Below are 27,375 nucleotides of genomic sequence, written 5' to 3'. Positions count from 1 at the left end.
TTCTTCTATTGATATGCAAATAGTTTATACAACATAAAAAAAGATCATTTTTTACCTATTACAGGTAACATAACTCTTTAGCTTTTCATCTGAAAGCCTGTAAGACTTGATGACCTGCAAACTTATTTACAGAACTCATTTGAAAGTATTTTTAAAAAATAATATTGTTCAGCATTTAACAAAATTGTGAGTTAAAAAAAGAAAGAAATCACTTAATAGCATTTGTTTTCTTGATTTTGTCAAGTAACTTCACCAGCTCACTGTTATAAGGCAAGTTGGTTGCTCAGATGGACTAAAACTCCCTATGGTGATAGGCATGTAGTAAATCTTCATTTATAAAACCAGATGAAAGCAAGAAAGAGGAAAAGTTTAGAGTTTCAAAAGAATTGAAACTTCTTATTTTTACTACAAATTCAGAATAGGCACTGAAACATGATTCCTTAGGGACCTTTTCAGAAGATTGTCTCTTCGCTGGGCATAACTCCATTTCTAAACTAAGAAGAAGCAGAAGGGGAAAAAAAATTATCAACACTACACAATTAAAGACTACAAAAAAAGCATCACCATATGTATTTTCTTCCATCTTCTCAATAAAGGAAATAACTTGTGCATCCTAAGCTCAAGACATCACAGTTACCGTTCTGGTTAAAATACTTTTAATGTCACAATTACATTTAAGCAATATTAGAAAATAAAAATATACTTCTCCTTGTGTAGTTATGGATGCATTATTTGAGAAGTAAAGCCCTGAAGCACAGGGTTAAGAGAGTACTAACCTGCATCTATCTTTATGCTCCAAGACAGTACCAACATACCATGTAGCATTCCTGTTACAGGTTTGTGCAACCTCTCCGTAGAGAGGTATTTTGCAAACTCCCTAAATATTCTACTCTGGTTTCCCCATACATAGAACAAAACATAGTTTTTCATGAGCTGCACTACCACAAACCGAGACCTCAGAAGTGTTAAAAAAGAGTGAAATAGTTACTTGAGATCTCTTCCACACATATACATACCAACCAGTTATATGCCTCTTCTGGTTTATCATGTCCAGCTTTTGATGAATATTGTAATAGTCTTAAGAAGATAACTACTTTACATTTCAAAAACATTGACCAACAACTTGGTAACAACCAACAGAAACTTTGAAGATAATCTTCAAAATTCTATCTATCAACATAGAACAAGATTAACTATGCTCTGTAAAAATGTGTCCTTAAGTAACACAAATGCCACAATGAAAACCAATCCTCACCTTTCTCTGTATTGTTTGATGCTTATTAAGCACACCTCTTGTCTATGAACAGCAACTGTCTCCATCTTGTGAAACACTATGCATAGGAATCAGACTTTCACACTGCTCACTTTCCTCTGGCAATCTTAAAAGAAACAGATTTATTTCTTTGAAGCTATACAGTAATATTAAATTGGTTATTGTGAAACCAAGTACTGAGTACTAGTTGTTTGAACTGCAACCATTAAAAACAAAGACCCTTAACTTCATATAGTTTCATGGCATTAAGGGGAAAAAACCCCAATCAAACAAAAGCTGTGTGACAGTCACTAGGAAACTACTTTTAGAAAGGTAAATGGACTTCACATCTTTCCATTCTTTGATCATTGTATAGGTTAATAAATGGATTAGTTATTACTGCTACTAAGAAATTAGTATGCCTAATAAAATTAGATGAAAATAAATCCAGTAGGATTACTGTGGCTTAGAAAAGAGTATAGGATATTGGAAAAGACAAGAGATAGGATTATCCCTTGTGACTGCCCTACCTCTGAATTCGATGTTTTCTACAAATAAAGGCAAAAATTCTTCTGATTCCCACCATTACTGGATCCCAGTTGTTATAGTGACATAAGAGAGTTGCAATGAAGAAAGAAAAAAATACAGGCACTGCCCCTGCAAAAAATAACCAGGAAAACTGCACCTGGAATTAAAACACAAACATTATTCACTCAATAGTAAACAACAACAACAACAAAAGAAAACAAACTAAACAAAACCAAAACCCACAACAGAACAGAAAATAAAACCTCAACACATGGCATACTGTATGTTTGGAATAATTATTATTGTGTGGGATGTAGTGGCAGTTCTGTTACATCAGGTGAAATATTACAAGTGTTTTTGTAAGATATTTGGTACGATTTCTATAGCTGCTGCTATTTCTAATAAGTGAATAACCTTTCTTCACTGATCCATTCTGTTTGCACTCTGGTGTGGATGATGACAGCTATCTCCAACTAATCTCATTTTTAGGTTTTAGCTGACTGGTATCAGTGAGAAAGTCCCCTGAACACTTCAACAATTTTGAGTAAGAGATTTCACATTATGCTCTTGGACATTTACAAAAAATCTGGGTTTTTTTTCATTTTTAAAAAAGGCAGGGCACATTATTTGCCCAATTTAAACTAAATTTTACTTGCATTTATACTACTACACTCAGAAGAGATCACCTAAGACTGTTAAAATTATATAAAGATTAAAAAACATCCAAGGTGTGAAGACAAGAACTAATCTCTGAAACACCCTTAGGGCCAACAGAGCCATGACCTGGGAATGCAGCTCCCCCGTGTGGAGAAAACTTCCAAAACTGAAGACTTTGGAGAAAAAAAAATAAAATGTTAGCACTGATATTCCCTCTCAAATACCTAATCAACTGCAATTGTTAGAACCTTCTGTTATCCCTACGGACTTCTAAAGCAAATTAATAACTGCATAAGTTACCAAACTGAGTATTTGAATAGTTGTTAACAATCTTACTTTAAGATTCAAATTTATGACAGATTACTACAAAATTATAAAGACTCAGAAAGTATTCATTTAAGGTGTGAATCTGACCAGGCACTGCTGATGACTTTGGGTACTCTTCATACAAGCTTCATCTTAATCAAATACATTTAAGGGTGCAAGTGCATGTTTGCAAGCGTAAAATTACTGAAACTTGTTGATATCATGAGAGTATTAATTATGATGCAATCCAACAATTATTGACAAGTGACAGAAGCAAAATACTGTTTGTTGTTCACATTGTTAAAAGCAACACTGCCATTTAATTTGAAGAAGTTCTGTCAATAATGCTCAACACTTAGTGGTACATTACCTTTTGCATGCACATGTCGGCTATTATGGACAGAGGTATTGTAAGGCTTAGAGCAAGTGTGCCTATCAGTGATGAGGTAAGAAAGCATCCCCTAAAAGACAATAAAAAAATAAAAATAGTAAATAAAGAAGTCTTCCTTAAAAGTTAAAAGACAAGTCAAGTAATACATCAAACTGCAGAAGACATTTACTCAAGCTTTACTATTAGTCACTGTTTTAATAATAAACAATGGAGATAGCTATGCTCTTCCATAAATCTGTAAAACTGCATAAAATTCTTTGCCAGACTATTGATGTCTTCTGGAAGAAGTTTAATTCCCATACAAACCTTTTGAGATAAAAGAAAATTCACTACTTGCCATGCAATAACTTCATCTAGAAAAATCTGCATTTTTGTTCCCATTTTGAAATAAAAGATTAATACCAGCTTACAGGAACTGAATCTCTTTTGCCCCAGCCTGTTTCATTAAAAATAGAAAGGTGATAGATATCTAGAAATCCTTCCACAAAAGAGAAGTATTTTTCACAAGTAGACAAATTCTTAAATTAATAGATTTGGATTTTGGCATTCAAACAAAACAAAACAAACAAGTTCAGAGAATGTCAAACTTACATAGGACAGACCTAAGAGAACATGTAAGCTCCTGAGATCTTTGGCATTTCAATATAAATCCAAAGCTCTATAAATAAGCTTGAGCCATTTTGCTACCTAGTGATGACAATAGAATAGAATAGAATGGACCAGACCAGGTTGGAAGAGACCTTTGAGATCATGAAGTCCAACCTATCATCCAACACCATCTAATCAACTAAACCATGGCACCAAGCACCCCATCCAGTCTCCTCCTCAACACCTCCAGTGATGGTGACTCCACCACCTCCCTGGGCACCACATTCCAATGGCCAATCTCTCTTTCTATGAAGAACTTCTTCCTGACATCCAGCCTAAACCTCCCCTGGCACAGCTTGAGACTATGTCCTCTTGCTCTGGGGCTGGTTTCCTGGGAGAAGAGACCAGCCCCCACCTGGCTACAACCTCCCCTCAGGTAGTTGTAGACAGCAATGAGCATAACATCCAAAATGAAATCCTGCAATTCTCATTAACCAAGGCAAAAGTTACCAGGCATAGTGAGGCTTGTAGCAAATACTCATCTATGAACTAGCCTGTTCTACCAAGTACAACAGGGTCTCTAGCCAATTCAGATCAATAATGCCCAGCTACTGAGTCAGCCTCTTATTTTAAAAACATCCATCATTTATTAAGGTAAAGACAATTCTCGTTAGTGAAGGCAAGTACTGAAGGCAGTACCATCTATGCACTCCTGTGGAATTGCAACCAGTTCCACACACAACTAATTTTAAAGAAGGAAACTCTGCAGTTGCAAATTTTGATAAGATTCTGAAATTTGTCTTCTGCCTACTCAATCTTTATTCTGCTCACTGTGAAAAATAAACAGATGCAGCATCACTGAAAGAAAGAAATGTAATTCAGTGAAGAAAACTTTTTAGTGATCTCTCAAAAGTTTGTGAATGCCTGTTAAATACAAAGATTTGAAACCACTTTTGGAAAACATTTTCTACAACATGACTTCATGCATGTATTTCTAGAATTAAACCAGAAAAATACTCCCAAAGCAAGCCATTAGGTCCTCCTACTTTCAGCCAAGCAGAACAATTAGTATTGGTATTTGTATTTACTTTGCATTGTTCTGTGTCTTTGAGAAGTATGTCCACAGGTGAGAAAGGAACAGAAAGGAAATAAAGCATTTTAGATACTCTGCATTTTTACAAACTTTATCTGCAATACTTTTAATGTCCTTCTATGGCATAAGAGAATACTTCTGTGTCTCTGCACTGACTGCTTCTGGATTAGAATCAAGCTGCCCACCAAAACACTCAATAAATGACACAGAATCCAATGAAAACTTATCTGCAGGGTAAAATAAATAAATAAAATAAAATAAATTAATTCAGTGTCACAGCTACCACTGTATCACTTGGTTGGCAGTTATGTGGTTGAGTGGAGTAAACACTATTTACTTCCCAAAGAAGAGGACCATGCCAGTGGCACGCTGGCCAGGTAAAAGCATGATGTTGGCACAAACTGAAATTAGCCCTACTCCAAAATTCTAGGTAAAAGGAACAGGGAATGGAAATGGCTCTTTAATTGACAGGATTATCATTCTAAGTAATTACACAAACAGCATGTGTACGAATAAACTGTGCACACTGATGTACTGAACTCTACGCTAATATTTGATTTTGGATGAGAGCCAAGTTTGAGCTTTCTGGTAGGGGGTGGGGTTTTGTTAACTTTGGGATGTTTGTTTGGGTCTTTTGTTTGCCTGTGTTCCATATGATGAAATTGCACATAACCTTTTTACCAGCTAATCTTACAGGAGGACATTAACATCACAAAAATATTCTATCAACAAACAAATTAAATTACAAAAGGAACACATGCTACAATGCATTTATAACTTGGACTGGTGTAAGAGTTTGCCAACAAACAAAAAATACCATGATTAGATTTCCTAAATAATTTAAAACTTCATCTGAAAACATAAACAAAACAACCAACCAATCAACCAAGTTTTCCTGGGACTCCGGGGAAATCTTTTGTTGTAATAATGTCACAGAACTCAGGATCCTAGGATTACAGATATCCCTGTTTCAGAGTAGCTATCCCCTACTTCTCCAGTCTCTCTCTACCAAAGACTTGAGAGCCTGAAGCTCTCTTGGCAAAGCTCACAAACTGACGAGCCTATTCAAAATATAGCACTGAAACTGGCCTTGTCCACTAACTGTATGGCAATGGAAGCATACCTTGTTTTGAAAACACTTCCTATGCATTTCCAGAATAAAATGCAACTTTTGAACCTGTATAATTTCCACCCCTATTTTAAACTACTGCTCAGAAGAGCTCAGTTCTCTCAGGCTGGGAAGCCTGACTTCAAGAGTTCACCAATAACACTGCCTTTCTAAGAGCTATACAAAGGTTTGCCAACTACAGCTCTTAAGCCATTCATCTGGAAGTCTACTGTTCAATCTTCTATTGTCAACCTATCCAGACTATCATGTAATTAAATTATTAAACAAAAGCTGAACTCCTTTTTGAATTGCTGTATCTTCATGATTAATACAGTCTAGTGTGATTTAGCTCATTAAGTCCTTCTAAGATTTAAACAAACACGTCAATTAGAGAATACTAGATTCTGACATGCACAAGGATTTGGAATCTGAACTGTTACAACAGAAATTTATGTTCTCCTCTTACTCCTGCAATCATACACCACAGTCTTTTCCTCTCAAAAAGTTAATTCTAGAATGAGCTAAGCACTTGGTCTCAATCAATACTACAGAGTTAGCTGTTGCTCTTGAACAGGACATTGTGACATGGGGGATGACATCCCTCTAACTCAAACTGCCTATATGGACAGAAAAAAAGGGGGGCGAACCAACCAAACAAACAAATGATCCAAACCCAATAAAATAAAATAAAAGGGATAAAGAGCCAAAAAACCCTACCAAGACAACATCTGAGAACACAAGTAAGACAACTCACGTGGAACGTATACAAAGCATGTGGTACGTACCATAGCCAGAGGAACTCTGACAGAACTGTTCCAATAAGGCCATTAATGACAATGCACATCCATATCAGTTTATTGGGAAACTCAAATGCTTCAAACCCAGTATAGTGAAGCAGGAAAAACCCAGGCCAAAGCAGCAACAGATTAAACAGCCCCACAAAACCTGAGTATAAAAACAATATTAAGTAAATCACAAGGAACATCATTCAACATCTCAGTCAAACTCTGCTACTTTAATGACATGCGCACATAAAAGCAGCAACAAAGCCATACTGTAAATCCTTCTAAGGAATATAAGAAACTCTACCTCAAATTCACAAACAACTGCATCAGATATTTATTGGGGAAAATAAAAAAATCCATTGAGTCCAAAGGGACTCTTTGCATTCCTACAGGTTCTCTTTCACTCTTAAGGCTGTAGACAAAACAACAGTCCCTGAAGCACCCACAACCATGAAACAATGGATTTTCTCTATTTCCTTGGCATTTCTGAACCCCTTTAGCACTCAGTTCAATGCCTGAAAGGAAACAATTTAACAACAGTCTGCATTAAAACTTTGGATACAGTTATTTTTTAGTCTTACCAAAGAACATTGGTATGTCAAGTTTATCTTCTCTATCTACTTTCCTCTTTATCATAACTATGTATACAGCATACAACATTGCTCCTACAAGAGACCAAAGGGAACCTGTGAAAATGAAACACAAAAAAGCTCACTTAAGACTTGTCAAACATGTTATGCACATCAGGATCAATTATCCTAATCATACACCTATTGCCAAACTGTCAGAGATATTCTTTTATTACAGAATCCATTAATATATGAAGAGCATGGAAAAATACAGAAATATTTCAAATGCAAATATTTTCCCCAATTTAAATATACATGTAGGGAGAAAAAAAAATAAATCATGTGCCCAGTTTCAGAACTTGAAACTGAAAAGTCAGACTGTGAAATGTTACATGAGTAGAAATATACAGGCTGCTATATGACCTACTGGGTATTGCCAAAAGATGGTACTCATCACTGCATAGCCTAGGATGGAAAAAGAAGCAAAGAAAAAAAAGTAAATACCTATTGTATCTTTTCCTGCAGATTTCTCAGATCCAGAAAGGTTAACAAGTACCACACCACCAATGCTAGCAAAAGAGAAGAAATGCAAAATGCCGCTTAAAGCCAAGAATGTTTTTACAAAGACAGAAAAAAGGGAGGAGAAAAATATTAAAATATGGCTCTATCTTTAGGTAATTTTTACTTATCAAAATCCACTTTTGGAGAAGCCAAAAAGGAGTTCGCTATCACCAAGGCTTGGCCCTAAGCTACAAACAACCAACCTCCACCTCTTAACTTCCCTGAACAATGCATGAGACATTTAATGAAACAGGCTGACAACACTGAATGCCAAGCCTCTTCCTTTCCCCCAAAATTTTACACTAAAATAAAGAAACCATAATTAAACAACAAGAAAATAGGTTCATACTATTTCCAACAGCAATATGTGATTAATCTAAGTGCCTACAGGAGCATGAGAGTTGGTAATTGGTATGAAGACTTCAATTAATTTGCTCAATTTACCTGCAAAACAAGCAGTTCTTAATAAATGAAGTGTCACACATACCACAGGTACAGAACATATAGTTGTTCTCTCACTTTAGCAGGAAATTCTTGACCATCATCTTACCTCAAAATTACAGCTAATAATTTGGACAAGGTAAATCTATCTCCACTGTTACTGGGAAAGACTGCAGCCAAGATTAAAGTAAAAAGCCCTGCAAGAGAAATTAAGAAGAGTTTATACAATCAAGTTTTGCTTTACTTTGAATTGTATCTATTTTGAGAAAAAGTTACACCATCTTTCCTTTAAATCACACTCCTTGATACCCAGCCATAACCACAGAAGAACACACACACAGGCTTGAAAAGCAAAAAGGAAGGTAATGATGAATATAGCCCAAACCCCTGCAAGTACATAATGGAATTTTAAATGCATTTTCAATGGCTTTAAGCCTTACTATTCCTCCAAAACCACAAGTAAATCATTGCACAAGTCCCTCATAACCAAAATATTTTTGTTATAAACAGCCTTAGAATACATATTTGGTGGCATAAATAAAACTTACCAGAGGTTGAGGACAAGATATTAACTATGGCAACTTGGGTATCTGACAGAGCTTCTTGGTAAGAGAAATTTGCCAAGAACCACTGTGGGGGGGAAAAAATTAATTGTGATTAAACAGCAGCAACATAGTTGAAGATTCTCAGTGCAATAAAATTCCACTTACAGAAAAAAAATCCAACCACCTGTTTATCCAAAAATAAAATCAGCACAAGGCTTTTACTTCAAACAGATCTCTAACTTCTACTAAAGTGGCAAGTACATTGAAAGACAGAGGCAAAATTTGAACTGGTCCAAACCAATCACATTCAACTATGTGTTTAATAATGAAATAACATGCTTTGGAACTTAAAACTAATTAAATAAATTGTATTGTAATAGCTATTCTATAATAACTAAAGGTACTTTTAACTTGTTTTGCAAGTGTTTCAAGATGACAGCTGCACAAGGGCTGCAAAGAAATTTCAGAGATGCATGGGACATTAGTCAGCCTAATAAGGCTTTTTTTAGAGTACTTAAAATTGGCATACATCTCCACCCAAAAGGTATTACTTTTATTCAATACCTCAAAAATATTTTGGAAGGATTCCTGTCTGTTAGTTCCTCCATAAAGGAGACAAGTGGCATTTCCTGATTGAGATCTCAATAATAATGTCTCCTATCTATCCTCAGAGAAGTTACCACTCTCTAAAGTCTTTGGTGGAAATACATATACACGTCAGCAGTAACAACACCCTGAAATAGGATAAACAGGATTTGTTTTGAACATGAGGACCCTACCCTAGAAAATCTGCCTGTGTAGATATATAAAAATATACTCACACAGAATTTTAAATCATCTTCTACAAAGCTGTTTTATCCATTCAAAATAGTGAATGGGTAGCTTATTGTCTTGCTGCTGCTTGCATGTTCTTTATGTATATAACCAGAACATTACATCACCATTTTCTGATCCATGCATCAACAAGTACTAATTATTTCTAATTATTATTTTAAATGTTTAAAGAGCACTATTTCCTGAGGAAAAGCTGTGGTGGGTGCACACTACATATAGCTTGTTTGGCAGTATCACTGAAACTACTTCTGGAAAAGCTGTCACTGATCTACTTTCTACATTTTTACTCTCAAAAATGCCACTGTTACTTCTCTCTTCCTCTAGACATCATCAACCAACAGATTCGTAAATAAATCTTGCAGCCCTCAATGAAGCTTAAGGACAATTAACTATGTTCTCTTCATACTACTGCAGGGTATAATGCCACACTGAAACCTGAGATGGTGCTCCTTCTGTGATGGCCCAGAAAAGTCATAGTGACATTGAACTCAGGCAGTCTCACTGCAGCAATTATCAGCCTGTATACATGTAATACCAGATTTTAACAGAATCATAGAATTGTTTTGGTTGGAAAAGACTTAAGATCATCGCATCCAACCATCAAACCCAACACCACCATGACCATTAAACCATGACCCAAAGTGCCATGTCTACACAGTTCTTTGAACACATTCAGGGACAGCGACTCCCCCACCTGCCTGGGCAGCCTATTCCAATGCCTAACTACTCTTTCAGTGAAGAAATTTTCCCTAATATCCAATCTAAACCTCCCCTGGCACAACCTGAAGACATTTTTTCTTGTCCTATCACTTGATACTAAGGAGAAGTAACCAACACCCACCTTTGGCCTCCTCTTCTACAGACTAAATAACCCAAATTCCCTCATCCACTCCTCATAGAACTTGTTCTCCAGACCCCTCACCAGCTGCACTTTCGCTGTATCAAACATACCCAGTACTGGACAGATGGCACAGAATCTTGGCTTCCCTTACAACTGACCTTACAGTTACCTACACACTCAGGATCTCTTTTTATTAGCCTCCCTTTAAGAAGTTGCACCTTCATGTCCAGCACAAGGGCAGTTTTACTTTTATTTATAAAGTCATGAAGAATGCAAATGATCTCCATACTGTTTCACTATTACTAGACAAGGTTCAATTGCATCACTACTTAAATTTTATGAAAGAAGGGAGCACATACCACAAAGCAGAAGAAAAAGCTAATTTTTGCTACTTGAGTTGCAGTGAGTTTTCCTACAGTTTTTAATATTGATTCCTGCTCCTTAACTGTTGGATATGACATACGAGACAACTTTGCTTCCAATGCATGGCTTGATGGGAGTTGTCGAATCTCCATAATATTACTGAACCTTACTCGAGGCTTTTTGGGAGCTTAGAATGAAAAGACAAGAAAAGAAAAAGTCAGAAAAGAAAGAAATTTTATGTTATTAATGAACTTTAAGCCAACTCAATATGCAAATAAAACTATGATGTTCTAAGACAGCATCAATTACAATACTTCACAAATAACAGGGTTTTATCCAAACAGAAGATATGCCATTATTTTCATTCATTGAACTAGCATTTTGCCATTTGATAGGCCACTAATAAGACAAAGTAAAATTACTGTTTTCAATCAGTACAGTTGTCCATCCACAAACACCTTACTGAAAAGTCTCATCCCTCCTCCCTTTCAAAAAATGCTAACAACATTTTTTTTTCAGGTGGGAATTCTGTTAAGTATTACATATCAGATTTTCTTTACTTGTTTAATAGTTAAAGAGCAAAAACCAGACAAAGTTTAATAGTCAAAACAGCCAAAACCTGTTTCCCTAACTGCAGTGTTTCATTCAAAGGATGAGATAGTCTGAGAAATCTCAAAGATTTAGCAGAGATCATAAGGTCACTTGCTCACTTTAAATCTACCCTCTAACTGATCTTGGGATCAGATTTTATTTATAAGGGCATCATAAGTATCATTAGTTTCCTGTGTGAGGAAACCATTACACAGTACATATAAATATTAGCCTAATTCAGGACAAAACAGTAGCTAATTTCCTTAAAAAAGCAAAGGGAAAAGCTGCAGTTCAAACAGCCCTGAAGTGACTAATGCGTGTTATCAGAGGACGACAGAGCCTACCAAAGTGGCTCTTAACACATCACCTAAGAGACTTGCTTTTCTAAGCAGGGACTCTTTTGCTGAGGATCAGATAATTGGATTCTTTGACAGCCAACTTTTCTGTAATTGTCTGGGGCAGTTAGGCCTGTTTCAGCTACTATCACAAGATAGTGAGGCTTAAATAAAATCAGAATGCATGTAGACTGTTAAAATTCTTACTTTGACTGCTTTGCTCCTGCTCTAAAAAGGACAATAGCTTGTTTTTCCAGAGGCTGACTCACTGCTGCTGGTCATACAAGCCCAGAAGGAAAGAATCACAAGTATTGAACCCAGCTGGTCCCTTGAGATAAACATAGGCTGGATCTGTAGTGACCAAGAAAGGTAAACTGAACGACAGGCCTATGTTTTCTCTACCTGAAAGTAAATATGAGACTGCAATTCATGCAATAAGAGATTTAAGGAAGAAAAAAAGAAGATGGGAAAAAAAATAATAAGAGGCAAGTCCTGCAACATGACAGCAGTTATACCAACAAAGAGGAAGGTAACTCCTTCACCAAAGATCTAGCATTTCAGCATTCCAGAAGTCTTTACTCACTTTTGTCTGCATCACTATTATTACTGTCATTTTTTTCAGTTGGCAAATCATGAAACTTTACAGGAACATATAAAGGTTCACTCTGCAATGAATCGGCATAAGTAAAAATACAGTTAAGCAGGATATTCAAATTATAAGCAAAAGAAATAATTTAGTGAATTAGAAAACTAAATCAATAAAAGTTTGGTGAATATTAAGTGAGTGAAATTTAACAAAGGAGTTTTGCACGCGGCGCCAATGTTCATACACAATCTTTATGTTAAACATTATTAAAACTCCAAAGTAGTTTTTCACTTTTGTGTATCTCCTCATGCACACAAAACTCAAATTAAACCCTACAATTTAAAAGAACTCATGAAAAACATTTCATTAGATCTACAGCCTCTGTCCAAATGATATACTAGAACATAAAAACCAGATTACAGATACAAAATTGAACATATGCTCATTTTTTCCTCCATGACCCTAAAACCTCATGAACTAGAATGTAAAGTCAAAAAAACTTTGTGAAAGAAACTTCAGTATCTAAGACACTTGCAGAAGTTTTGCTTAAAGTACTTCTAAACAAGACAAGTTTTCAGGTGCTTGCTTAAATTAAATGAATAAACTGTAACAGTGAAGTAATGAAAAAGATCTCACAGTTGCATTCTCATTAGGCTCCTCATTTATGACTGAAATTTTTGTGGACATTTAAATTAATGCAAAATTATTCCTGGTTAACGATATATCCTGCTTCTAGAGTCAGATGATCTTAATGAGTTGAGTAGATGAAGATTTTATTCCCAAACATAGTTAAATGAAGTTAGAAAAAGCTCCCAAAGAATGGAATTTCTGAAAAATCCCTCTTCAACTCCCTGTTTGGTATAAAATACCCATATGATAGTTTGTCAACACTCAATTGCCTCCCCCTACTCTATTACAGATACAGTGAGAACTTTAACAGTTCCGTGTTTTGGATATATTTCTGCATGTGGCCTCTGATTTAGGTATGCAGATTAAGCAGCAGTCTGTGATCAAAAGGGGCATAACAAACCATCATTTATGGATGATGAAAATCACCACCAAAACACCATCTGGCAATGCAGTTTATCAGCAGCACACCAGTACTGACATTTGATTCAATAAACAGTAGCTACTCCATCCACTGGAAGAAAAAAGGCAGCCCGTTTCCTGTCTCAAAATGCAATGCAGGATCACAGTGTACAAGATACTCAACTAGCTGAATGATGCAGTTGTGGATTCTAGTCTTGAAAATGGTTTGGTTTTATCACTAACTAGCTCTTCACGTTTTGCTTTGGCAGCTACTGAGCTAAATATGTAAAGATTTCCTTTGCGTGATAAACATTTCTTTCACAAACTACAACAGAAACATTCAACTAAGCATTTTACTGAGCTAAGAACCTGGATTTCTCATGATAAGCCATGTCATTAGTTGCAGCACTTGTTATTAATAATGCACAGGTTACCAACCCTCTTTGCCAAAAACTATTACTATTTTAAAAACAGTAAGTCAGGACAATGATGTCATGCTGCTGTAATTCACTGACTTTCACAAACTAAGGCACTTACCAGAGAACTGTTTACAGTGTTATCTGTTGTACAAGCAGCAAAATAACCTTCAGCATCTGCAAACTAATTACAGAATCTTAAATGTAGTAATCTATCCAGGCAGAATTATTAATAACTGAAATTTGTTGACAGTAAGATTTTTTTAACACTCTTTTCCACAATTTTACCACAATCCCCCCTCTCCCTCTAGCCCTCCTCCACAGAAACAAGAGGGTTTACTAGTTCAGTAAATAATTTCAGTAGTTCCTTGTACTTCTTTGAGAACCCCACTGAATTAAACTACCCAGGTAGCAGTGCAGGATCAGGCTGCTAGAATGTCAAAACCTGCAAAGTTCAGTCTATAGCAAAACACGCTTCACTAAATTATTGTGTATGTATTAACAACAAGCCTCTTGTTTCTGCATTTCATCGAGGCAAAGTTCCTTTGCATAAAAACTTGGAACTCTGCCTTAGTTTTAACAAGACTTAAATTAGGATGAGGTCAAGTGTCATTCTTCCTGCATCTTTATAATCACTACCACCCCTGTTGCCTGGCCTGCATGCTTGCTGTTCTACCATGCTGATAAGAAATCTATTTAGCAAAGCCTTTAATGTGGAAAACTACCTAAGCAATCATTATTGGAATAAAACTCTATAAATGTGTAACTTTTATTCAAGATTAATAAACACAAGACATTTTAAAAGCACTTGTAGTAACAGTACAGGGGAATATTTACCTGAACTCCTAAGGAAAAAAATTTAAAATGAATGAAAAAAAATTCTAACTGGACACAGTCCTGCACTGTTCCTTTGAAATATGCAAACACCAAAAAGTAATGGAGACTGCCTACAGATTGTTTGAAAAATTACTTTTTGTAGGATTAGAAAGAAAAACTAATGGGGTTCAAGTAGTGGTACACTGAGTGCCACACACAAACTGCCACAGATTGAGCACTCCTTGCTGTATGAGTTCCTGTTATCTCTTTATCAAACATAGCCCTACACAAGGTTCAACTGATCAATATAACCACTGCAATTCACACTAGGCAATAGCCACATATTCCACCCATGAGCTCAGATTAATAAATTGGGTCAATATAACTGCTGTGTACATGTAACCACCCTTCAGCACTTTCATCATTGTTATTTGTCCTGTCAGCAACAAACCTGTAAATTCTGCTCATTTCCATTATAACATTTATATTATAGATAATTACATCCCATGAAGATCCTCAAAAGCATCAAGTCTAGGATATGCCATGCTACACACAGACACTTGGTATTAAAAGCTGATCTAGCAAAAATTACTTCAAGATTATCAGACAACTCTGTGAGGCTTTTTTTTTAAACCAAAGATTTAATTTTGGGGAGGTTGATTTTTAGGGTTTTATGCTGCTTTTTGTTTTGTTGGTTTGTTTTTTTTTTTTTAATAAAAATAGTTTGTCTTAATGTCATACAACACTTCAATTTAAACATGTTACGCCTACAGCTGTCAGTATCGGTGAAATCTAACATGTCCAGAAGAACTGAAGTCAGTTCCTTTTGCACGAACTGTTTTCTATAGAGCCATGCTGATTAACAGCATGTTCTTGGATCACATTTTCTACAGCTTTAATGTCAGATTAGTATCAGGCCAAATGCCTTACTGCTTCCTGAGTCCTGCTGTTCAGCATTTTGAAACACTGGCACAGAACAAGTGCTCTTCCCAGCATCTCTTATTAATTTCCTTGAGAAAAATATCTGTAATGTGACAATAATTTTAGTCTAGTACAAACTATGTCTAGTTACAGAACAGGCAACAGAAAGTCATTAACTCATAAAGGCTATAACAATTATAAAAACTTGATTCTACCACCTTTCCTACACTTAACTTTAAGAACCTTGAAATCTCTTAGTAAGCAGTTCATAATTCTGCCAAAAACAAAGAGTCAGTAATAAAAGTCAACTACAAAATTCAAATTCAGATTCTATTGGTTACAGATGATGGGGATGTGTAAAAGGGAACCAACAGTGGTGAGTCTTAGAAACTCTTCTTAAAAAGAAATATCCTCTGCAACTGTTCAAGATAAAATACCAGCCTAGGTGGGCCAATGGTCTGGCCCAGTACAGCATTTCTCATGATTCCTCTCAAAGACAACTACTGTGATTGCTATGTCTTGCTGTACCGTGACTCTGTTCAGAACTGCACAAAGAGTAAACTCCGCTTTTCTCTTGTCCCTATCATGTTTTCTTTTCCGTACAAACTTCAGCAGCTACCAAAACATTTACCGAGTTACAATACTTACAAAAGCTGCATGCCTTCCACGAAATCCACGAGTACACTGCTGCCTCCATGGTTTCCAAACAATAAATCCCAAGAGGTACAGAACAAACATGGATGTTTTTGCAAACGTACTGAAAAAAGGTTTGTTGTACTTTGTAAAAACATACTGTGGAAAGAAAATAATTGCAGTATCCAAAATTACTAATTAGGTGAGAATTCACAAAATAAATGAACAGATTTAAGCATGTATTCCAGCACAGTCTGGTTCACAAAATGACAGTATTGCAACTACTGGCATGTATAACCAAAAGACACAAGTGGCCCTACCTGTTCTGGGGTATCCCCTGCCAAGCTATATTCGGTTCCAACAAGGAGGCACTGAGCCACTTTGTAAGATACAATGCCAATGGACAAAAGCTCTTTATTACTTATAACTAAGCATGAAACATAATTGATATGCCACTGGCCTCAAATAGGACTGAAAATACAAATGCTTTCCAAATTAAAGACCACTTTCATAGGCATAGTAATCACAAATCAGAGAAGATTACTTTGATTAAGTAACATGTCAGTATCAATAATGACTCTACCATCTCATTGGGAAAAAAAAAGAATTACTGTAATAACTATACTAACATGCTGTTAGTTATTAGTTTCCAAACCAATACATAACACAACAACTTACAGTGCAAAAGCCTGCATTTGACAAAAATTTATTAGAACTCAATTTCCACTGCTAAAGCTCTGGTTTAAGCCATAAAACTTAACATGAAGTAAAGACTAGATCAGTTTCAAGATGGTGAATATATGAACTATATTATGACAAACTTGTCTGCAATTTTAGGGCTTGAGCTCCATGATTTGAACCCTTCACTCCTAGACTTCTAGATGTTCTGAAGTATAATCTACCATACTGAGCCTGCAGTGTTATAGCTCATTTACTACTACTACTACTCAGGCAACATATGGGCATTACTTCAATCACTAGGGAAATCAACAAAATTAATTCCCTAATTAGAGCACATAGTTATGAACTTATGTTTAATTTTTACGCCATCAATAACACCTTCTGTTTTGAAGCAGCCATGGTGGAGTTGATCTTACTTGTAACTTTTAGTGGATACAAACGAACCCAAAGGGTATCATCAACCAGTACTGAAAAGATGGTTAAAGGTTACACCAGAACACTCACTGAGTCATTCACGATGTTTCTGGTGAATCTGTCGCTTACATAGGCCTTTATTTCCCTTTAAGATGCATGGAGCCATACTTACAGAAGTGAGTTCTGAAGAGGCAACCCATATCACATCAACAAGGAGAAGAATGACAATTCCTAGAGCCATTCGCCTACGCTGAGCGGTTGAACTGCTCTGGGAGCTCATTCGATTCATGATAAAAATCCACACCATTTGTAACCTGTTCCAAGGTTGATAAAGGAATAAAACCCAAATGATTACAGTGACAAAACAAACAAACAAGCAAAGAAAAAAAGAAAACAAACCCAAACAAACAGTATGGAGAGTTCATATTTGAAATGGAGCCAGTATGCCAGGTAACACATGGTTGTTTAAAAGGACATACTTGACAGATCTGGCATGAGATTTTCAGAGACATTAGGGGAAAATGCCTTTTTGGAATTTCCCTGTTACAATACCATTGTGTTTTGGCAAATTCAGATACCATAAGCTGACATCAGAAATCACTTTGATGCTTTATGTCAAATACAATTCTACTAAAGGTAGACAGAAACATGTTTAAAGATAAGCAATCGAAAAACATTTCCAAAGAGACACCAACACATTTGGGTAAATTATGATCCTTCAAAGCATAAAAGTGATTCAAGAAAAAAAATGTAGACAATATTTAATTGTAAACTTACAAAATTTAATTACACATGCTCTTGAACATAAAAAAATTATGTATCTATTTGGTAATTTATGAAACATAGGCACACACCAATTCTAGCAAGAGCCTGTCAAAGCAAGAGTAAGCATACGATTTATGCAGCAGAAAGCTTTGCCCATTGAAGAAAAACAACCCAAAACACTGATGATGATTTTGACTGTGCCTCAGTATGCTCCACACAGGAATAATCAATTAAGACAACTTTGTATGCTGAAAAACCAAGACTACAGCAATAAACTAGCTTTACGCTTGTCATCTAGTACAAAAGTCATGCAGCCGTGCCAGAAATTACAACACAACTTCAGATTTGACACACCCAAATCTGTTTTCATTTTCCTATAAACACCTAACAGCTCCTAGAAGTCTTTGTTGAAGGCTGTAATAGAAAGGTGTCAATTTAACCAATTCTACTGAATTACCAGAAAAGCACAGCTGGGTTCAAATGCTTATAGCCAACTCTTTTCACTGGAGAAGGAAGAATATACTGCTCAACACTGCTCATACTGCTCAATTTTGAAGATACGGCTTGAGCTGTAAAAATTCCCATTAGGAAGAAGTCTATTTGCAGTTAAAACATTAACATTTATGACAAGCACTACAGCAGTGTGTAAATAGCTAATGACCAACTTTCTTTCCTTTTCCTTCAGTAGGCAGAATACTTCTGTTTTATTCAATAGAGAGAGTAAACACAAGAGAACAAAACTGATACTGTTTGGGTGGGTCAAAAAAGTGGTACATCGTGACTTTAGAGGACTTGACTTTGCAGAACTTGCACTAAAAGTATTAAGGTTACTGAAAATACTTAAGAAATCACTACTTTCCAAAAGAAGAGAGGTAAGTAAGCAGGGCAAGACAAACAAGCTTTTAAAAATGTTGCTTTTTAACTCAAAGAAAAATTACAAGACCTGCTTTGCCTACTTCCAGCAAGTGCTAATCACAAGCAGACCTACCTGTGTTCTTGTACTCACTAATGCTACTGGAAGGGGATGCAGATTTTTATGACTACCTATTAGAAGATCTAAATTTAGAAAACCTTCAATTTTATGATTAAAAAGCTTCAAATACAAGTGATAGAGACTGATATCTTATTAATGGGTCTACTTGTACTAGACTGTTTTACATAGTCTCTAATCAACTGCAGTAACATATGTATATGGTAGTTCAATGATACACATATTGGCTCTTAAAATATAAACCTAAGAGTTAATTTGCTACAGATTACACAACATACTTTGCTATTTATCATTACAAACTCAAACACTCACTTATATTTGAGACAATTCCTCAAGGGACTGAAATCTAATTCACCTTTATGGAGAAGCTCCTGACTCTCTCAGTAAACAGAGGTGATCTGTGCTGCTAATACAATTTGGTGAATCTGAATTTCTTTCACCAAATCAACATACAAACACTTGCTGTCTTCTCAAATTATTTATGGGACAGTTGCACGATCCCTCAGTGAGGAAGTAATGTATTTTTGCCAGACTAGTCTGTTCCACAGATTAATGATTTAAATGTCTACACATACACAAGTGAATTTGAGATCACTAGCCTGTTTCCTGCCTTTGACTCATGCCTCTCCTTTGCGGTATAGTCTCTGCCGTGTTCAAACCATGACACTTCTTTCTCCATTTCTCAAATTACTTCCTTCCAAAGAAAAATCAAAAGGCAAAGTTCCTAATGTATAATTACACAACTAGATCTATGCTGATATATTCCATGTGTGGGCATCAGTTCTGGATAATTATTCTGCTTTTCTGATAAAATGGTGGGACTGACAAAAGAAAGCAGAAGCCTGTAAGCAGCGAGCAGCGAAGTTATTGAAAGGCGCAGCAAGGAATTACAGTTTGTATCTAACACAGAATAGAGGAAAATGTAAATAGGGATATTATCTTAAACTTGAGTATACCAAAAGAAAGGTTTTCATGCTTGAGAGCTTATAAAGAATTTTTTTTCCCCCGTTTTTCTGAATTGGTCTAACAGAAACTACACTTCGCCTTTGTGTTATTAAAACTAATAGCCTACAAGTCATTATATGAAGTTATACTATAGATAGACTAGAAATTACTCATGTGTTTGTGTAATATATGGTAAAAATGGAGGCTGGGCATAAGAGTTTCAAAGGAGCTAGAAGAAAAAAAATCTCATTTCTTTCTCAGGCTACTATAGCATGACGCACGAACAGCAGCAAGGTATACCAGAAATAGAAACCAATACAGCCTTCCACCAGTTATGTGCTGCAGGTAGGAGGGCTGGAAGTAGCTGGAGTCAGGAAGGAATCACAGTAGTCTCAAAAAGCTGATCAGAGGGCTGCAGCACCTCACCCATAAAGACAGGTTGAGAGAGTTGGGCTCGCTCAGGCTGCAGGAGGCTTCAGGAAGACCTTACTGCAGCCTTCTGGTACCTAAAAAGGGCCCTCAGGAAAAGCTGAAGAGAGATTTTCTACAAGGATATGCAGCAATAGGACAAAGGGTAATGTCTTTAAACTGACAGAGAGTAGATTTAGATTAGATATAAGGAAGAAGTTCTCCACTGTGAGAGTGCTGAGGCAAAGGAAGAGGTTCCCCAGAGAAGCTGTGGATGTTCAATTGCTGGAACACTTCAAGGTCAGGTTGGATGAGGCTTTGAATTACCCGGTCTACTAGAAGATGTCCCTGCCCACAGACACCCCCACAAACACCCCAAGGGGACTGAAACTAAATTATATTTAAGATCCCTTCCAACCCAACCCATTCCATGATTCTGTGATTATATGATCAAGTTGACATTTCTACATCAGATGCTCACATCCCTAGCTTTTCTGTCTGTACACCGTTTCAAAGCATATGGCACATATACACTATGCATAGAGATCATGCCCAGCTACCGTGCACTCTGTAGTTGCTTAATATTGTACTCAACTTGTCTGTATTAAGCTTGTACAAATCCCTTGCTTTAAGATCCCTCAGCAGGAAGGAAGGAAGGAAGAAATGACAAAATACCTACTACTTCTTAGATAAGAGGTTACATATCGAGTTAAGAGCGTAAGTACACACTGCAGCATTTCATTTCTACCCCAGCAGATTTTTAAATTCTAACTTAAGAACCCATACTTATGTCTTGAAGTTGAGGGGTTTTCTATGTTACAGTAATAGCAGATACTGCTTTGTTATCTGACTATAGATATTTCTGTGTGCCTAATACAGTCCTTTACTTGCAGATAAGAACTACTACTTTGACAAGTTTTAGACAAGACCTGTTATCCCACTTAGTGACAAACTAGCAGTACTCGTGAACTTGTCTTGAAATACAGTTCCACATGTTTCTATTTGCTTTCTGTACATTGACAGCAACATGCTCTGATGAACATGAACAAACACAGAAATAACAAGGTTGACTTTTCCCATACATACCTTTCACAATAACTGTAAATAAACAAAAAATGCTAATAAACTTCACACATCACGTCAAAGTGAAGATAGTCTCCTAAAAAGGAAAAAAATATTAGAAAAATTGTGTGTCTGTGTATATTCACCACAATCATACACTTATCTTTGTAAAACATTTAAAGTTCCAGAAGTGTCAGCTACAGTTCCTGTCCCAAATTCTGGGGAGAGGAGAGAATAGAATAGAATAAGAATAGAATAAGAATAGAATAAGAATAGAATAAGAATAGAATAAGAATAGAATAAGGGGAATGGAATGAAGCTGGAGGTGGGGAGACTCAGGCTGGATTTGAGGAGGAAGTTCTTCACCATGAGAGTGGTGAAGGCCTGGAATGGGTTGTCCAGGGGGGTGGTTAGGGCATCATCCCTGAAGGTGTTTAAGACCAGGCTGGATGAGGCTCTGGCCAGCCTGATCTAGTGTGGGGTGTCCCTGCCCATGGCAGGGGGGTTGGAACTAGATGATCCTTGTGGTCCCTTCCAACCCTGACTGATACTATGATAGAATAGACCAGACCAGACCAGGTTGGAAGAGACCTTCAAGATCATCGTGTCCAACCTATCACCCAACATCACCTAATCAACTAAACCATGCAACCAAGCACCCTATCAATATACAGACATAGAACCTTAAGAATCAGTCCACATCAAACATGCTAGCAGGATGGCACTGAATTGCAAGAACACAGAATCATTTACTAGTTTTGGTATTTCAAAGAACGAATCCCTTCCTTATTTAATTGAATACAAGAGGCTTGCATGAAAGAAGAGCCTGATGACGTTAAGTTCTATTTGTTTAAAGTATGCAGCGAAAGACCTTAAGTCTTAAGCCTACATTCCTAAGTAAAGAATTTAAACAGAATTAGGAAGGTAGTGTAAGAGCATGTAGACTCTCTGGTCTTAAAATAATCTAGAAAAGATATAAAAGACTTTCACATTATTTCTTGTGGAAGCTAAATATCTTTCTTAATTTATACAGTATTATTAATGTATTAAACAAAAATCTTACGTTTTTCTTCTTTATTTTAAACTCAGATCCTATAAAGACACTCAATAAAATCCACTTTAAAATTGTTACATAAGGTAAGAAACATACATAAGGGTCTTTGCAAAAAAAAAATATGTACTAGACCAACTGGAAGCCCATCCAATCTGCAACTATTTGCAAATTCAGATGTAGCAAGTATACAGTGCTCCAAAGGAAGGCACCACAAAACTGGAACTGAAAACCCAAAATAAGCTGCAAATTTCATTGTCTGAAAGTGCTGGAATTTTTATGATTGCTTTTAATGTGAAACCTTACTACGCTCTGGTTTAGGGATATCCTCTATCAATGGGAGTCAGAGCCTATATTAACAAGTCACAAATCAGTGCACACAAGAGGTAACAGTAAGTGCACACCTAAATGCTTACCCTACATTTCACCTTTGATTATCTGTGAAGTACGGCTGAAAGTTTGTGAACAGGAGGTTAAAATTTAAACTGATGCTTTTCATCTAATGCAAATTAGGTTAAGAGGTAGACAATAAGGATGGACCAAGCAAACCTATGATTCAATCCTCACTGAACTCATCAAGATTTACACATTGCATAGCGTTCAACAAGTTGAAGTCCTTTACCACACAGTTTATCAAATGAATGTAGCTGGTTAAGAAGAAAAGAAAAATGTAGTTTTAAGACACAGGCATGTGGTTACCTATCTTCCATAAAATAAAGCCCATGCACACTGAAGATTCTAATCACCTATTTATTTCACTGTGCTCACATACAAACTGTAGCTGCTGGTCATATTTTTCTTATGCTACCAGCCTAACTAGAGATTAAGACCAGTATCTCAGCCAAGACTTAAACCCAAACTTTTACCCACACAAAGCTGGAATAGTTTGTGCATGTCTAATTTATGCATCTAAAAGAACTGAAAATAACAATAACAAAGTACAAAAGATGCTTAAAATTTTTCTCCATGCATACTGTACCAAATATCACTAAGAAAGATTCAGTTTATTACTGTCAGCCCCTACTTAATCTATATATGCTATACTCAAGTAACCAAGTGCAGAAGTTGCACCTAAATTCAGTCATTATGAGAGACATGTATCAGCACGGCAAATCTGCTGAACCCCATTCAATGCTTATTGCCAACAATTAACCCACTTCAGGAAGACTTAGAATATTAATATAATATCTGACACCTAAAAGAGGAACTGTATGAGACACTTCTCTCTAGGAACGTGGCATTACCCTTACAAAACATTTGATTGATCAAGTACACAGGCACCAGAAAACATGGAAGCTGGAACAGAAATGATGGTTCAAAAGTAAATACAATAGTGTACTCCAACAAATACAGTAGAAACTTCAGCCTTTTGGTTTAGATTATCAGGAAATAAATATGCTTTCTACATCATGTAACTTTGTTCCAGCTGAAATCTGAATATTCATTTAAAAGGCATTTATTAGTATATTTTTTCAGCAAATGGAATGGAGATTTTCTAAGTGGGGGGTATTTTTGTTTGGTTTTGGTTTGGGGTTTTTTTTATTTACCATTTTAACAGTATTACAGTTGGTGCTGTCATCTTTTGGAACCATTTTTCAGCCAGTTACACGAAGATCTACTGGGAAGAAAAAAAAAAATACGTTAACTTTCCTTGTCATGACACTGTATTTTGGTTTTTAAAATGTTACAGGTATCCCAGATCACTCAAACTGAGTCACCACTTTATGATACACAAAAAAAGGTAAAAAATGGTCTCACTAGGAGGGCTACAATGTACATTCACATGTGGCTCATTACACCAAAACCACCAGGCTCAATGGCCTGTCCTACTCTACCATTCTGAAGGCATATTAAGTGACTGCTGAGGACAGGCCATGCCTCTGCCATTGATACTTGCACATTAAGATACACAATCTTATTTCTATCGAACTAAATGTGCAGGTTATCACCTTTTGTCATATTAAAAGTTCCACCGCAAAAAGCGAAAATCACACAAAGCTCACAAAATATGAAGGAGCTTTTACTGTGTTGACAATTAGAGAAGACTGCAAGTCGAAACTGCTAAATCACTGCAAACCAGAAGTATTGCTTCCAGCTGTTCTATGAAGAAAATACACACACACCCAAAAAGAAAGTACATAATAACAAGAACAACAAGAAAGCCAGAACTGCAGCTCTGTCACAAACCACAGTACAAGCAAGGCAACTTGAAATTCTTCCTTGTATTTACTCAAGATTATTTCATATGCAATTTGAAAGACAACATTCCAAGATAAGGCCTGCACACAGAAGAAATGGGTTTAGTTTTTCCAGTTCTACCAGCTGCTCCAATAATACAAGTTCTGAGATACACCACCACCTTCCTCCTTTACCACCATCATCAGGTGACTCTCATTTTATATTTGATTTCTTTCAAGACAAGAGAGACATGGCTTTGACTCTAACCAGTAACAAGCTAGAACTGAGACATTTTACATTCATCCTTCCAAATCTGGAAATGTGCAGTAAAGTAATGTTAGTTTGCTCTGACTCCCACTCAGTTTTCATGAGGTATCACACAATGAGAAAAAAAGCAAGAATCTTCTGAAGAGATGGAAAAGTGAGCCTTATTCAACATGACAAATACATTCACTACAGCCCTATAATCTTTACTCAAGTAAAGTTTCATGCAGAATGTAGTGATGCAAATGACCCAAAAGAAACTGAAACCAAGTTTTTAATGTCAGTGTGGAGTACTGCAAATACAGATCATCATTCTCAGTAAAATAAAAGAATTTGCACAGAAAACACATTATTTTCAACACCAAAGTAAGAGAATTTAGCTTAACATAAAGAGATGTTTTAGGAATCTGGCAGTGCACAATGTAACAGTCACAGTATCTAACTGCCATTGCACAGCTGGATCCTGGGATCTAAGGAGCAAATGGAATACTTGAAAGAGTTTCCTATTCAGCACTTACTAAAAAAACTCATGAAACAAAATTTCAAACAAAATTTCTTATATAGAAATAGTAATGAAGAATATTTATCTGTTGCATACTTTGGAGTCTTTACCAGCTACCAGAGCACCTCACCACATACTTTTGAGTTATACGGCATCCCAGTTACGACTACAGCCCTGCTGGGACACCAACATCTGTCACCCCATCGAATTAGAAACATACTAGTTTCAGTTCAGTAGCGTGAAAGTTGACAAGTGGAACTGACATTGATCTTCTTCTTATGCTCTTCCAATACCATTAGAAAAACCCTCAGGTCAAGCTGCTAAGGCCTCTTTTAACTGTTACCACGTACAGAGCAACCTCTTCTTTGCCACCAGCAGCCATATATTTAATCTTAGCTAAGCACTACACGTGACACCCATTTCACATGCTACCCATCAGATCTTGTCTAGTGCAAGATCTATCTTGTGACAAAGCCTGATGTATTTAAGAAGCCAGAGATCTCTGATAAGAACAAGCACAGCAGCTTCTAAAACTATCCATCACTCCTGCATCTGGAAGCTGAGCCTTCCAGGCATGGCAGAAATAGGAAAAATCACTGCGTTCACAGTGCTTTCAGAGTGCACGGGGTCTTCTCCTTCCTTCCTCCCTGCTGACAGATAGCTTGCAGAAAGTGTAGCAGGAACAAAGCGTAGGAAATGAGGAAATCTCCTAATACACTAAGGAAAAAAGAAAAAAAAAAGTGGATGCCTTGTGAGAAAGAAATATGGTTCAAGCCCTGGGGATCCTAGAGGAGGAAGAGTCCTGCTCTCGCCCGTAAAACAAGCATTGGAGACAAGCAGGGGAGAAGAGAGACGCAGCCCAAGCAGGGGGAAGCACGAACCTCCTCGCAGCTGAGGCGAGGCAGGACGAGAGCTCGTCACCTGCCAGCTTGCTCCATACACATCATCCCCCTCCTTCCGTGGGCAAGGCGGGCAGCCTCGGCTCAACTGAAGAGGGGAAAGAAAAGAGCTTTCTCCAACACCGCTGCCACAAACGTGCGTGGGATGGAGCCGAGGTCCGGCAGGCCGAGCGGAGGGGGCGACACACACTGCCTCCGACCACCTCTGGACGCCGGAACGGCCGCCGGGAGCGTGGCCATACACCCGGACGCACCACCACGGCACTCCCCGGCACGGGCAGGCGACCCCCACCACCACCCACGCACGATGTGAGGGGACAAAGTTCCCGTCCCGAAGCAAGGCGGGGCTGGTCTCGTCCCCATCAAACCCATGGGCCGGGGCGGGCGAGGCCCTCGCCCGCGACACCCCCGGTGACGGCTGACAGGCGCAGCAGGGCTGAGAAGGCAGTAGTCGCGGATCCCGCGGCTCGCCTCCCGCCGTGTACGGCCGCCTGGGGCTCGCCGCACCCCGTCCCCGCGACGGCGGCGGTACCTGAAGCCGCGAAGGTGCCCGGAGCTCCGTGCGGCGGCGGCACCGCCCGCTCCCCTCCCCTCCCTCCTTCCCGCCCGCCCTCTAAGATGGTGGCCTGCGCTAGCGGCGCCAGCTACGCCGCGCGCCGAGAATCCATCCCCGAGGCCGCGAGCGAGCGCCGGTCCCGCCCGCAGGCCGGCGCCATCGAGCCGCTCGGCCAGCCGCTTGCCACCCCTGCCGGCCGCGCCCCGGCCCGGCCCTCTCTGGGTGGGTGCTGTTGCTCCGCGGCCTGGCTTCGGAGGGTGTTGGTGAGGGGCAGCCCGCCTCCCTCAAATCCCTTCCGTCTGTTCAGACGCTGAGCCTAAAGCGCTGCGGTGTAGGTGGCCACCGCCGTCCGCCTTGCGGAGATGGCCACAGCCGGGGCTGTGAGGCGGCGGAACGCGGCTTCGCTTCACGTCTCACTGAAAAACACGAAGCGTGCCGCCGCTGGCCACGCCAGTGCTAGGCTTGCCTCC

General features: G+C 37.8%; 1 protein-coding gene across 4 annotated transcripts; it reads right to left on the bottom strand.

Moving 5' to 3' along the window:
- Nucleotides 1-79: 79 nt before the first annotated feature.
- SLC35F5 (solute carrier family 35 member F5) lies at nt 80-26,941 on the bottom strand. Of its 4 annotated transcripts, none has more exons than XM_054176859.1 (17): nt 26,882-26,941; nt 24,054-24,124; nt 21,480-21,552; nt 17,457-17,598; nt 16,205-16,348; nt 13,941-14,003; nt 12,372-12,453; nt 10,859-11,049; nt 8,828-8,909; nt 8,389-8,476; nt 7,782-7,846; nt 7,290-7,394; nt 6,709-6,868; nt 3,114-3,204; nt 1,783-1,937; nt 1,256-1,379; nt 80-494 (listed from the first exon to the last, which is right to left on the bottom strand). In XM_054176859.1, exons 4-16 carry the CDS (start codon nt 17,589-17,591, stop codon nt 1,298-1,300), a joined length of 1,443 nt encoding a protein of 480 aa, XP_054032834.1. In that variant the 5' UTR covers nt 17,592-17,598; nt 21,480-21,552; nt 24,054-24,124; nt 26,882-26,941; the 3' UTR covers nt 80-494; nt 1,256-1,297. The 4 variants fall into 4 exon arrangements, with proteins under 4 accessions (XP_054032834.1, XP_054032851.1, XP_054032840.1 ...); XM_054176876.1 differs by having other exon boundaries at nt 80-489; XM_054176865.1 differs by having other exon boundaries at nt 24,054-24,121; nt 26,882-26,930.
- Nucleotides 26,942-27,375: the final 434 nt, after the last annotated feature.

This window comes from Dryobates pubescens, chromosome 2, assembly GCF_014839835.1.
Source record: "Dryobates pubescens isolate bDryPub1 chromosome 2, bDryPub1.pri, whole genome shotgun sequence".
Taxonomy (NCBI): Eukaryota; Metazoa; Chordata; class Aves; order Piciformes; family Picidae; genus Dryobates; species Dryobates pubescens.
This window is presented reverse-complemented; position numbering and strand designations above follow the sequence as displayed.

Bases quoted from the DNA above. Each gene is read 5' to 3' on its own strand.
- SLC35F5 (XM_054176859.1), bottom strand. From the start codon at position 17,591: ATGGTGTGGATTTTTATCATGAATCGAATGAGCTCCCAGAGCAGTTCA. The intron at 6,869-7,289 runs GTAAGACTAAAA...TTTTATACTCAG, and splicing joins TGACATACCAATGTTCTTTG to GTTTTGTGGGGCTGTTTAAT. The intron at 1,380-1,782 runs GTAGGGCAGTCA...GTTTCTTTTAAG, and splicing joins AGAAAACATCGAATTCAGAG to ATTGCCAGAGGAAAGTGAGC.